General features: G+C 32.0%; 1 protein-coding gene across 2 annotated transcripts in view; it reads left to right on the top strand.

Annotated features, from left to right (window-relative positions):
• Positions 1–13,899, top strand: part of LOC139517283 (acidic fibroblast growth factor intracellular-binding protein-like) — a 28,609-nt gene that overhangs the window by 11,697 nt on the left and 3,013 nt on the right. For both annotated transcript variants that reach the window (XM_071308184.1, XM_071308185.1), the window contains exons 5-10: positions 4,027–4,127; positions 6,350–6,483; positions 7,458–7,566; positions 8,518–8,587; positions 9,351–9,437; positions 10,549–10,646. In XM_071308184.1, the coding sequence (XP_071164285.1) occupies positions 4,027–4,127; positions 6,350–6,483; positions 7,458–7,566; positions 8,518–8,587; positions 9,351–9,437; positions 10,549–10,646 (599 nt within the window). The remainder of the gene's footprint in view (positions 1–4,026; positions 4,128–6,349; positions 6,484–7,457; positions 7,567–8,517; positions 8,588–9,350; positions 9,438–10,548; positions 10,647–13,899) is intronic.

The following is a 13,899-nucleotide window of genomic DNA, read 5'->3' as shown; positions in this document are numbered from 1 at the left end:
GGTTTCTCGGGAGTTATCAACCTATTGTTGGGTAACTAACTGACTTCCGAAGAGGCAAACTTGCATTTTATGAAGTACATGTAGCTTTCCCCCTTTCTCTTCTTCTCCTTGACAAAACGAAAATGTACGAGTAGAGAACATCTGAACAATTAATGAATGGAATGCTACTACAGACAACATGTTAAACGACAAATTATAGTGCACATCACTTTGCAACCACTCGTCAGTAATTTTTATTGGTAAATGCACGCTTATGAATGATTACTGAAAACTTTTCAAAAATACGGAAAATTTGATAGTTTGTTACTGATTGTGTCAAAAGGGGGTTGGCATCTATGAAGATTGTGCCATTGGTTTTTTTTATAACCCTGTTTGCATGTTTAACCCCACCACATTACTTATGTATGTGGCTGTCCCAAGTCAGGAGCCTGTATTTCAGTGGTTGTCGTTTGTTTATGTGTTACATATAGGTGTTTTTCATTATTTTTTTTGTTTGTTGTCTCATTTGAAACAGATCTGAGAATATCTGACAGCTATAGTTCAAAGCCAAATTACAACTACAAATCATGCGTCTTAGACTAATATATCTGCTACTATGGGTTCATTTAGTTTATTAAGCAGTTTCTTACAATTTTAATATGGTTTTTCCTTCGAGATCAAAAGTCTTCAATTGTCATAAAGTGTGATTGTTGGAAAATTGATGTCCAGTGGCATATATTTCATGTATGTTCATGACGGGTTAATGGTCAGAAAGTCACATGTTTTGATAGGACAAAAAGTCACTTATAGTTTGTTGAAAATTGCTCAAATATTTAAGAGAAAGATATTGAAATATTTCTATTTATTCATGTTAAAGTTAAGGAAATTGTTCACAAGCCTTCATAAATGCAAATGCAAATTCATAAAATTTTAATCGGATACGTTTCTTGACACTTAAGCCACTTTAACATTTTTTTTTTCATAACTAAACTATTATTTGACCGTTATTGAATTTTATAATTACAAAATTGCTTTATATATTGAATAAATAGTTGAAGAAAAAAACTCAAGATTTGTTTTTTAATTGAGTGTTTTCCTGTTCAAAGCTGAATTGTGACTTTCTGTCCTACATTCGTTCAGGACGAGGGTTATGACATTTGTATTTAAGATAATGCAAAGAAAAGTAAATTCACTGTACCTTTTAAGTCTTGTCTTCCGTGTTGCTTTGATGTGTGACCACGGAAACCACTTAAAGTTTTTAGATATTTATTGCAAAGGGGACACTCATATCCATGTGCAGTTGCACTATTGTTCAATTCTTTTTGTTTTGGTTTTTTTGCTGGTATCTCACTAATATCTTCTTCACTATCACTATCGACAAAAAGTTCGTTATCAGTGTATTCACCTAGGAGTATATCCAAGTCGTAACTATTGAGATCGTCATCCCACGAAATAAAATCGGACTTCGACATAATGCGTGCACATGAATGTAGTTTATTTCAAATGAGACAAAAATTGCCATTTTTTTATTAAATATAAGTCCTAAATACACAATCCATGAAAAGGAGAAACCATAAATTTTACCGACAATCATAAAAAAAACAACTCAATGCAAGCTCATAAGGAAATTTCGAAAATCACACTTAGAAAACAACAATTTACCGACAATCCTAAAAAAACAAATCAATACAAGCCCAATTAATAATGAACACAAAAAGTAATCAACTTTTAATTATCTATATAAATCATGAATATAAGACAAAAGTCGATCATGATTAACGATAAATATACAACAAATTAAGTTTTTTTTAACACATTAATCATCTTTACTTTTGTAAATAGTACTTTCGGAAAGAGTGTGGACACCTGTGGTGTAACAACGTCTTGTTTACAAGGGGTCAATTAAAACTCTTGTTTTTTTTCACAGGTTGTGATTTACCTGACCATCGAATATACATGTCACCTGTGAAATTATATTTCCGAGAGAGGTGTATATTCAATAAAAATCCATTATGAACTATCAATTAAAATGAACTCTAATACAATTTATCAAGTATTATTTATTTAATATCCCTTTTCTTAATTTAAATTCAATATCAAATTATGTCTCTTTTTCGATAATATATAATACAAATCCAGGGCTCACGCTACCAGGCGACTTGGGCGAAGAAGTCGCCTTCCCGACCGTCACTTCGCTTTCCCCGACCCCCAAAAGCGAAAACAAGTCGCCCTGTTCTTGACGATAGTCGCTTTCAGTCGCTTCCGTCATCGGACATTTTCAATTTTTACCAAGTTGATGAAACATCAATTTTTTACTGATAATTAAAGAAATTCAGACATAAACGATTCATTATCTTTAGAAAAGAGGTTGAAGCATTGTCTTCGCAGTGTGTAGCAGGTTATTTGATAAAAATACAACTTTTTATCACTTCGTGCATTTCGGCAAGTTCCGGTGATTGTTACTCGAAAACGTACATCAACCTAAATTTCGGCGGCAAAATAAGTTTGTTACTTCATTTAAACGTGATAAAAGTTGCCTCCAGTAAATGTTTAATCCATTTATTGCATTAAAACTGTCATGTTCCTTTCCAAATAACTTGTCAAACATCGTTTATTTTTGTAAATTTTCTTGCATTCGTCCGCCATTGACCGATTTCTAAACTACGGATCTGAACCGGACCAGTTATGACCGAAATCCGTACTTTTACAATAATTACTACGGACGCATAGATGGAACAGCTGACAGAAGAATATTGATCCCAAAGGGAAAAATTACGCATTCCACACGCATTTAGAGACTTTTGGTTACATCTAATTGATTGGTGTATATAATTCCCTATATTTTTTATGGATTGTTTCAAACTATTGATTAAAGTTGCTTAACTCTGAGACTATTATACTAATATCAATATATTATGGCCCAGCTTAATAACTTTTATATTTTTTTTTATGAGAAACACTGAATTTCATACACAAGATAATTTTTAATTGAATTGTAATTAATTGATATATTATAATTTCTTTACAATTTTTTAAAATAATTTTTTTTTTTAGTGCTAGATATTTAGTTGGTAGTTTCTCACAAGAACCTTAGTAAAACTTAAACAACTTTTACTTTCAAATGTTACTTTAATTGTAATTTTTTACTCATATGAATTGAACAACATAAAAAGAACAGTATTTACATATGGCCCTTTATACTATTGTAAAATCCAAACATTGTAGCGCACCGCGCGAATGAGCACTTCTCTTTCAAATCTCACCACTTCTCCCTATCAGTTTTAAAAAGAGAAGTCACTTCTCCCTATAATTCTGAAGTAGTGTGAGCCCTGAAATCAAAATGAAATGACATTGAAATAAATAATTATGTATGAAGTCTAATCATTTAATTAATTATGTTAAATTTAACACTGAAGCAGTTAATTTATGCGTACACATTCGCCCTTACTTTTAGTACTTTTAATACTTTGATAATGACTCTATTATCCAAAGAGATCTCGCGAGATTTAAATGTGGCCGAGTGATATTACGGGATTTCGCCAAGTTGCCAATCTCTTGTATTATATGTCTCTGGTTCAATGGACACCCAAGCTGTCAACACATGGCCATTGTTGACAAAAAACATCAAACGAAACTGGCATAATTAAAACAATGAGAAAAGTATAATTATTTTATTAAGATTTTTTATTTTAATATGACACAAATAAATACATTCAAAAATACTCTCAACTTTCTCACCAATCTGAAAATAGAAATGAAACAAATTACGGTGTGAGTTACAAAAGGAGAAAATATTCATGACAATATCAGGTCAGTAGAATAAATATACGTTTTCTTCAGTGTGCGCTTAATATTCAGGTGCGTTTTATGTAAGGACAAAAACAATCTTCCCCCCTAAAAACGGCCGTGCGGCTTATAAAACGATGCGCTTTAAATTCGAAAATATACGGTAATTATTTTATATAGAAAATGATAACTGAGGTATAATAAATCTGAACTATTACTTTATTGCCTTTATTTGAAAATTATATATGTTTCTTACTACAGTTTGATAATTTGAAAAGAGTGTTTAAGACTGTAGAAGAAATGCTGGGTTCCTTGGTAGACAATATAAAGACACACTACCAGATATCAGCTGATTTAGCAAGGTAATTGTTTGTTGTAATACATTAGATATCATTATAAATATGGTTGTTTGTTTAGAGTTTGGTCCATAGTTATGTTGATACTTATTATATTGGTGGATTTTTATGAATTATATTAGGTCCACCAAAAAAGACAGTTCAGGAGTTGCACCATTAAGATCTGAAGGTATGCTGATAGACGACACAAAACAAAAAGCTGAAATACTCAATAAACAATACCACTCTGTTTTTACACCTGAAAATGATAAAGAACAAATACCAACTCTTTCCGACAACTATCCATCTATGGCAGAAATACATGTAACACCAAATGGCATAGAAAAACTTTTGAAAAATCTTGATCCATCTAAAGCTACAGGTCCAGACGAAATACCAGCACGAATTCTTAAACAATTTGCACCAGAATTTGCACCACATCTCGCTTTCATCTTTAACACATCTTTTTTGAAAGGAGATGTACCAACAGACTGGAGACAGGCAAATGTGATCCCTATTTTTAAAAAAGGCGAAAAATACCTAGCCAGTAATTACAGACCTGTCTCTCTAACATGCATTTGCTGCAAACTGCTCGAACACATTGTTGTAAGTAACATACTAAAACATCTGGACACACATAACATCCTTGTGGACAATCAGCATGGCTTCAGATCAAAACGCAGCTGTGAAACACAGCTACTTACTTTAAGTCATGAACTACTTAGTAACCTCCATAATGGTGTACAAATTGATCTTATTATTTTAGACTTCTCCAAGGCATTTGACAAGGTACCTCACAAAAAGTTATTAAGGAAGATGGATAATTATGGCATAAGGGGAAATACCTGGAATTGGGTATCAGCCTTCCTTAGTAACAGAACGCAACAGGTTGCCCTTGACGGAGAGGTATCTAGTCAAATGCCTGTGGTAAGTGGGGTGCCCCAAGGCTCGGTTTTGGGTCCACTACTTTTTCTCATCTTCATTAATGACCTACCTGCAGCAGTAACATCAAAAACACGCTTGTTTGCAGATGATTGTATCTTATACAGAAACATAACAAACCAACAAGATTGTACCATACTACAAAATGATCTAAACTGCCTAGCCAATTGGGAAAAAACTTGGGGTATGCAATTCCATCCTGAAAAATGCAACTCCCTCACTGTAACAAGATCACAGTCACCATTCAAACATGATTATGTATTAAAAGGCCACATCTAAGAATCCGTCAGCACTGCAAAATATCTTGGTATCACCCTTTCTCACAACATGTCTTGGGATACACACATAAATAATATTACTTCAAAAGCAAATAAGATCTTAGGCTTTCTAAAAAGAAACTTGAAAATAAACCAGGAAGAAACTAAAAGTTTGGCATACAAATCCATGGTACGTTCTAATTTAGAATACTGCTCTTCAGTTTGGTCACCTCACACCCAAAAACAAAAAAACAACATTGAAAAAGTACAAAGAAGGGCAGCACGCTATGTCACCAACAGATACCACAACACCAGTAGTGTTACTTCCATGATTGACCATCTTCAATGGAAGTCACTTGAAACTCGCAGAAACATCAATCGAGTCACTATGCTTTACAAAATCTCTCACCATCTCATTGCAGTAGACCCAAACCTTTACCTTGTACCACAGCCAGTCAAAAACACCAGATTCACTAATCCATTACAATACCAGACATTTAGCACAAGAACAGACTATTTCAAGTACAGCTTTTTTCCATTCACTGTTGTACTGTGGAACTCACTCCCACAAAACATCATCAGCGTTAACTCCCTGGATCAGTTTAAAATACTGATCCAGAGTCAGTATATTTAGATATCTAACCTGTTTGTAAATAATGTAAATGCGTTAATTTTTGTTTTGTTTTTGCACAAAATTATTTTTGAATTATTGCACAAAATTAGTTATTATATTTTATTAAGTGTCTGTTTGCGATGCGCCGACGTATAGTCATCAATGTGCTGATGGATCGTCGTATGATGTAGATGTAGTAGATGTAGATGTAGAATATACCCAGAGCAGCCTGTATGATTTGATTTGATGTAATTTGTTCTTTGGGAAAATGGGACAAAATTGATGTATGAAATTATATGACATTTAAGAAAAAAAACCAGAAAATATAATTGTGGGACTAAGCATAGTTCTATAAGACAAAGCATAGATTTTGAGTCCAGACAGAAATCTATCAGACAGTTCTATATTTGATGTACCTCCATTTTCTGCTGTTACAGGAAGTATGCTGCTTTAGTATTTATTGCTAACAACAGATTTGAAACTGGAAAGAAGAAACTAAGCCAATACTCATTACTTACATTTATAAAATGTGCAAATCAGATGATTACAAACTGGTCATATAGTGCTGATGGTAAGAATCAATACTATAAAAACCTTATTGACCACTACCTAAATATCTGACTTTTCTTAAGTCTTACTGCTTATATTTTTGGTTTAATTTGAATAATTTTTTTTTATTATTGACCACTGTAAATTCAGAAATTATTGCAAGGTTTTCGTTATTGTGAATAATGCAACTGAGTATTGCATGGAATGGCAACAATTAATTTGCTTTTTTGTTCATCTTCAAAAATCCTTAAATAATCCTGATAATTTAGCAATGTAAAATTTTTACATAATTTTACATTCTAAAATGTATAGGCAATATTATTGTTAGTCAGAAATCACCTTTACATTGTAGCCAACAAAAAACACAAATCGATAATAAAATTTAACAAGATTTATTATACTAAAGTTTACAAAAAGTATTACACAAATATTACTGTTAACTTAACTGTCAAAATATGAGTCCAATCTTTTATCTCAATCTGTATCTGGAAATCTTCTCGGGAATCCAATCACTACTAAGGTCACAATCTACTATAATGTTGTTTGTACAATGTAAAATAAAATTGTCAATCCAAATGCTGTGAATACTAATGTCTATTGATGTCTAAATCTGAAAGTTTAACTTTAATGTCTGTATATATATATATAGTTGTCACAGAAATTTCTAGAACACTGTAGAAACGGAATGCCCTGGAAACTAGAACAGAAGATTCTAGAAACTTGTAGAAGTTTGAATAACACATCTTTCATTAGGATCATTCTGGAATCATTATGTAAGTTAAAGGGAAAGTTCCAATCATTCCATCAGTATCTATGATTGTTCCAGTATTTTCTAAACTGCACAGTTCTAATGTTATTCTGTAAAAAAAAACCTATTAGGCCACACAACAGAAATTAGGCCAGCATAAATAGATATAATAATTACAATATCATAACAGTATACATGTATATATATAAATAACTTAATTGATGTGTGCTACCTTATTTGTATTTTAGAATGTAAAAGCCATCAAGATATGGATGTAGATTTAGATCGTAAATTTCTACAAGATCTGAGAGATTTAAAGCCTCTACTTGAAAAAGAAAGTATAGAAGAACACAGAAGGTTAGAGTCCTTAAAAAAGATTTGTTTAATTTTGTAATCTCCATAAATGTGATAATATTCCATATGTTTTTTGTCTTTATTTTAACAAATTGGTACAAATATACCATCGGCTCTCAATAACTAATAGTCACTGGCAAATAGTCAGTATTGCATTTTAGATATTACCGTACTCCATCTGTCAGTCTACACTTCCATGTTATATGATAATTCAATGTTGCCTCAACTGGTTTCAATATTGATGGGGCACTGATATTTTATTAATAATTCTAATATGACATGCTTCTTTCGCTTTGTGAATAAACCCATGATCTGAATCCAATAAAATTTTGTTTGCACATGAGTATATTGACTACTGCAGAATAATGAATTTTATCAAACTGGCATGCATTAAATATATTTTATTATTTAAAAACACTTCCAAACTCTTAAATGATGCACATGTTGTTACTTATTCATTTATCATGACTGTAATGTGTTGCATTTTGAAATTGACATTTTTGTCCTAGATACGACAAACGTTCATGCTGGCTGTTCAAAAGTCCTCACTCTGAAAAAACACAGTGCCAGTCATTTGCTTCTTTACAAACAAAAACGGGAGGTTCATCAAAGAGCCTGCACAAACATTCTACACTTATACACATCGGACATAGAAATTACCTTAATTGTCCTAATCAGAATCGAAATAATTGATGCCAGCTATACTTTATTGTAGTTTTAACATGGCTAGGCATTATATTCGTGTTATTTTAGCCCTCACTATTGCTCAGGCCAAATAATCACGAATATAATGCCTACTCATGTTAACACTACAATAAAGTATAGCTTGCATCAATTATTTCTTAAATCACACATTTATTTGAATCCTGAATTAAAAATTAAAATTTATTTATAAGTAAAAAATAACACTGTTTTAATCTTTAAACATATATTGAATGGATACTCTTTTTTTAGTTTTGTTCTGCAAGCACTGAGATCTAGTATTTCAAGGAGGGCATTGCAAGATCTGGAAGATAACTTTAAGGTGAGAACTCGGGATCCAACTCAATTAGATCAAAGTAAATATTTGTGAAATATATGAATAATAAGACTTTTCAAGATATATGGTATTGTTGTGCAATTATCATTCAGTTATTATAAATCACTGATGGGGTAGAGGAATTGTGGGCATAACTTCGATCAATATCTAAAACATTAGTATTCCATTGAGGTAGGGTTTGGAACAGAAAATGACATTATTACATAATTACAAATTGCTAGAAAACAACACAACAGAAAAACAGATGTTATTAAAAAAAGTCCATTGATTGGAATGGTTTAACAAAATATTCAGGTAGATTCAAATTTGTATGTTCATCAGTTCAAAGCATCACCACCATGTTTTTAAATGATTAAATCTTAGAGTTGAGCATGGGAGTGCATAAAGTCTGGTTCTCTATAGGAGGAGGTATCCAGAAACTGTATGCACTTCTTCTGCAAGTGAATACAAAAAAAAATAACAAATTTCATCTATCTCCCAAAAAAAGCAAATATTAACAAAATTAAAATACTAACCACATGCACACATTTAACATATGTACAAACAGCCAGCAAAGTGAAAACTTCCTAGCATTCATACTGTAGGGGGAGTGATCTGGAATAGCTATATACCAATAATCGGACGGAAGGATGGACAGACAGACAGACAGACAGGGGTGAAACAATATGCCCCAAACTTTCAGTAGCTGGGGCATAAAAAGCTGTACTCGATTATGAGCCTATTAACAAGTACATTTTTTTTTCTTCAGAATATATCAAAGTCCATAATAAACATAGCAATGGGATTGAATCACAGCAGAGAAGTTAGGGATATCTTTATTGACATATATGAAAAAGTAAGTTGTTAAAAGAAATCATTAATATCATTGCTAATCTGATGAGTCCCTTCATAGAACCCTCTGCCCTGTACTTTACAATAAAGTGAACATTTTTAACAAATAAGTTGTAGTTGACATTGAAAATAGTAAACATATTAATTAATATGCTGTATTATTATGTTATTTATCATGAAGAAATTATGAGTATGATAGAAAGTGAAAGGAATTTATGAACAAATGCAGAATCACTTTGCTCAATGCATTGCCTCCAATGTTTCACTTGTATGTACACTGTAAAAACACAATATTGATAATGCTTTTTTCACCAAAAACTTATCTGATACCCAACATAGATGTTGCGAAAGTGTCAGACTGGTCAATTATGTAAAACTATGTTTAACAAAAATAGAATAAGGACATGTGGGATAACTGCCAATGTGACAACTATTCACCAGAAACATGTGGACAAAAATTTAATCAGCTATTGGACCTTGTATGGCACATGCCTTCCAAAAGGATAGTGCAAAAGTTTTTATTGTATATACATACATATATTATATACATAAAAGTCTATAAAAAGGACCAATCAGCAAATCTAATGTGTACCTGATTGTCTAAAATAGATGAAACTGTGCATAAAAGGGAAAAATTATAAAAGTCTAAATATTTTTGCAATAGTTTTGATATAAGATGGTAATATACGAAGATGAAGTTAAATCTTGTTGACAAATATTTCAATTTAGCAGAACAAATAGCCTTTGTCAGCGGCAATAATTTTAACTTGTCAATAATATTTTATAACATCATCTTAGTATATAACCATCTTATAATAGTATTGTTGCACAAATCTTTAGAACTTTATATATAAGATTTACAGATCAGTGAAAAAGCTTGTCTACATATGGTATAAAAAATCATTAGGGAAACAAATCTTATGCAATATGATATTTCTACACTCGACTTAATTTAAAAGATATTTAAACCATAGAAAAGCCTCAAGTTTAAAATATGAAAAAAAACTGTCCTGTGTGGAGAAATATTGTATCACACTTGATGAAGTAGTAGACTCTATATTTACATCATTACTATTTCTAGCCAATAATAGTTGAATAATATGTATATATTCTAGATTGTGGAACCTTGTCAACAAGCCAGATGGAGTAGGGAAGATTTACAAAGTTTTGTTACTGCCTACCAAGCTACAGCTAAAGATATGGAATACATGAAGTAGGTTTAAACACTTTTAGATAGGATCACACATCAATTCATAATTGAATTACTTCTGATTTAGGATTAAGTTTTGTTTAAATGTTAATACTTCTTATATATTTGCATATAAGGGAATACATTTATGTGATTGGTGGAGAGGGCTTCAGGCCTAAATTAAAATATTGTTTGTTTGCCCTTTTCCGACCCTATATTTTGAAACAGGGTAGGTAGGTAGGTAAAATATTTTATTTTTTTCCCCAAAAAAATAACTTGACTCTGTATATTTTTTGTCATGGGTAGGCAGGTAGGTATAATATTTTATTTAATAGATACAAAATCTGCATAATGTCATTATACGACCGCAAAATTTGAAAAAATTTTCGTCGTATATTGCTATCACGTTGGCGTCGGCGTCGGCGTCGTCCGGCGTCCGAATACTTTTAGTTTTCGCACTCTAACTTTAGTAAAAGTGAATGGAAATCTATGAAATTTTAACACAAGGTTTATGACCACAAAAGGAAGGTTGGTATTGATTTTGGGAGTTTTGGTCCCAACATTTTAGGAATTAGGGGCCAAAAAGGGCCCAAATAAGCATTTTCTTGGTTTTCGCACTATAACTTTAGTTTAAGTTAATAGAAATCTATGAAATTTTGACACAAGGTTTATGACCACAAAAGAACGGTTGGGATTGATTTTGGGAGTCTAGGTTTCAACAGTTTAGGAATTAGGGGCCAAAAAAGGGCCCAAATAAGCATTATTCTTGGTTTTCGCACAATAACTTTAGTTTAAGTAAATAGAAATCAATGAAATTTAAACACAATGTTAATAACTACAAAAGGAAGGTTGGTATTGATTTTGGGAGTTTAGGTCCCAACAGTTTAGGAATTAGGGGCCAAAAAGGGACCCAAATAAGCATTTTTCTTGGTTTTCGCACCATAACGTTAGTATAAGTAAATAGAAATCTATGAAATTTAAACACAAGGTTTATGACCATAAAAGGAAGGTTGGTATTGATTTTGGGAGTTTTGGTCCCAACAGAATAAGGGGCCCAAAGGGTCCAAAATTAAACTTTGTTTGATTTCATCAAAATTGAATAATTGGGGTTCTTTGATATGCCTAATCTAACTGTCATGACTGTGTATGTAGATTCTTAACTTTTGGTCCCGTTTTCAAATTGGTCTACATTAAGGTCCAAAGGGTCCAAAATTAAACTTAGTTTGATTTTGACAAAAAATGAATCAGTTAGGTTCTTTGATATGCTGAATCTAAAAATGTACTTAGATTCTTGATTATTGGCCCAGTTTTCAAGTTGGTCCAAATCAGGGTCCAAAATTAAACTTTGTTTGATTTCATCAAAAATTGAATAAATGGGGTTCTTTGATATACCAAATCTAACTGTGTATGTAGATTCTTCATTTTTGGTCCTGTTTTCAAATTGGTCTACACTAAAGTCCAAAGGGTCCAAAATTAAACTTAGTCTGATTTCAACAAAAATTGAAATCTTGGGGTTCTTTGATATGCTGAACCCAAAAATGTACTTAGATTTTTTTATTATGGGCCCAGTTTTCAAGTTGGTCCAAATCAGGATCTAAAATTATTATATTAAGTGTTGTGCAATAGCAAGTCTTTTCAATTGCACAGTATTGCGCAATGGCAAGAAATATCTAATTGCACAATATTGTGAAATAGCAAATTTTTTTTTAATTAGAGTTATCTTTCTTTGTCCAGAATAGTAAGCAAGAAATATCTAATTGCAAAATATTGTGCAATAGCAAGATTTTTTTTTAATTGGAGTTATCTTTCTTTGTCCAGAATCAACTTAAATCTTTGTTATATACAATATACAATGTATATTCACTTTTTACTACCAACTGATAAATTATAATAAATAACATTCAGTGATAACAAGCAGTTTTTTTTACATCTTAATATTTTATGATGTATTTAAATGAGTAGTTATTGTTGCAAACTCCATTAGAAATTTTAATTGAGATTAGTTTTGGAATAAGGGAAAGGGGGATGTGATTAAAAAAATTGGGTTCAATTTTTCTCATTTGAAATTTCATAAATAAAAAAGAAAATTTCTTCAAACATTTTTATGCCCCACCTACAATAGTAGAGGGGCATTATGTTTTCTGGTCTGTGCGTCCGTCCGTCCGTTCGTCCGTCCGTCTGTCCCGCTTCAGGTTAAAGTTTTTGGTCAAGGTAGTTTTTGATGAAGTTTAAGTCCAATCGACTTCAAACTTAGTACACATGTCCCCTATGATATGATCTTTCTAATTTTAATGCCAAATTAGAGTTTTTACCCCAATTTCACGGTCCACTGAACATGGAAAATGATAGTGCGAGTGGGGCATTCGTGTACTGAGGACACATTCTTGTTTTGAGAGGATTAATATTCAACAGCATAGTGAATTGCTCTAAGAGAAAACAAAAAAATTAAGTTCATTAGAACACATTCATTCTGTGTCAGAAACCTATGCTGTGTCAACTATTTAATCACAATCCAAATTTAGAGCTGAATCCAGCTTGAATGTTGTGTCCATACTTGCCCCAACCGTTCAGGGTTCAACCTCTGCGGTCGTATAAAGCTACGCCCTGCGGAGCATCTGGTTTTTGTCTGTTTTGCTTTTGCAAATCAGTTTTCTGGGACTATTAGTTTTGAAAAAAAAATATCGCGTAGAATGTGAAGCTAATTCATATATGCACTACTATTTTGTTTTCTAATATCAAAATATAGAGCCGTGTCACATATTTTCAACGTTTATATGCCTGGAACTTTTGAAGAGTTTGAACTTGCACTTATATTCTGTACTACGTACCTTGTACTGTCACGGAATAGAAGATCCTTCATAATATAAGTCCCAAATGGAAACAATATTCTGGAATATTATTTCCACTGGAGTAAATATTACAGAAAATTTTCCTAACCTGCTAACGGAATAAATGATATAGATTATTTGTTCCAACAGGAACAGATAATATGGCATTGTTTATAACAAAGTTTCCATTGGAACTTCTGTTAGGTGGAAAAAATATACGTTGACAGTACGCTTACCTAAAGGGTAAAATATGTCCAGGCAGACATACATTACTAGTAGAAAAAGTCCCTAGAGTGTTTAAAATTTCGTGTGTGCCTTTGTTTCCAATAAAAATGCTACAAGACTTAAAACTCAATTGTCACGTATTTTACATCGCATTTATAAATAATCTGTATGGAAAAATTGGCAATTTTACTGCCAAATATTCTCCACTTTACAGGCTTTTGTCA

This window comes from Mytilus edulis, chromosome 3, assembly GCF_963676685.1.
Source record: "Mytilus edulis chromosome 3, xbMytEdul2.2, whole genome shotgun sequence".
Classification (NCBI taxonomy): Eukaryota; Metazoa; Mollusca; class Bivalvia; order Mytilida; family Mytilidae; genus Mytilus; species Mytilus edulis.
This window is presented reverse-complemented; position numbering and strand designations above follow the sequence as displayed.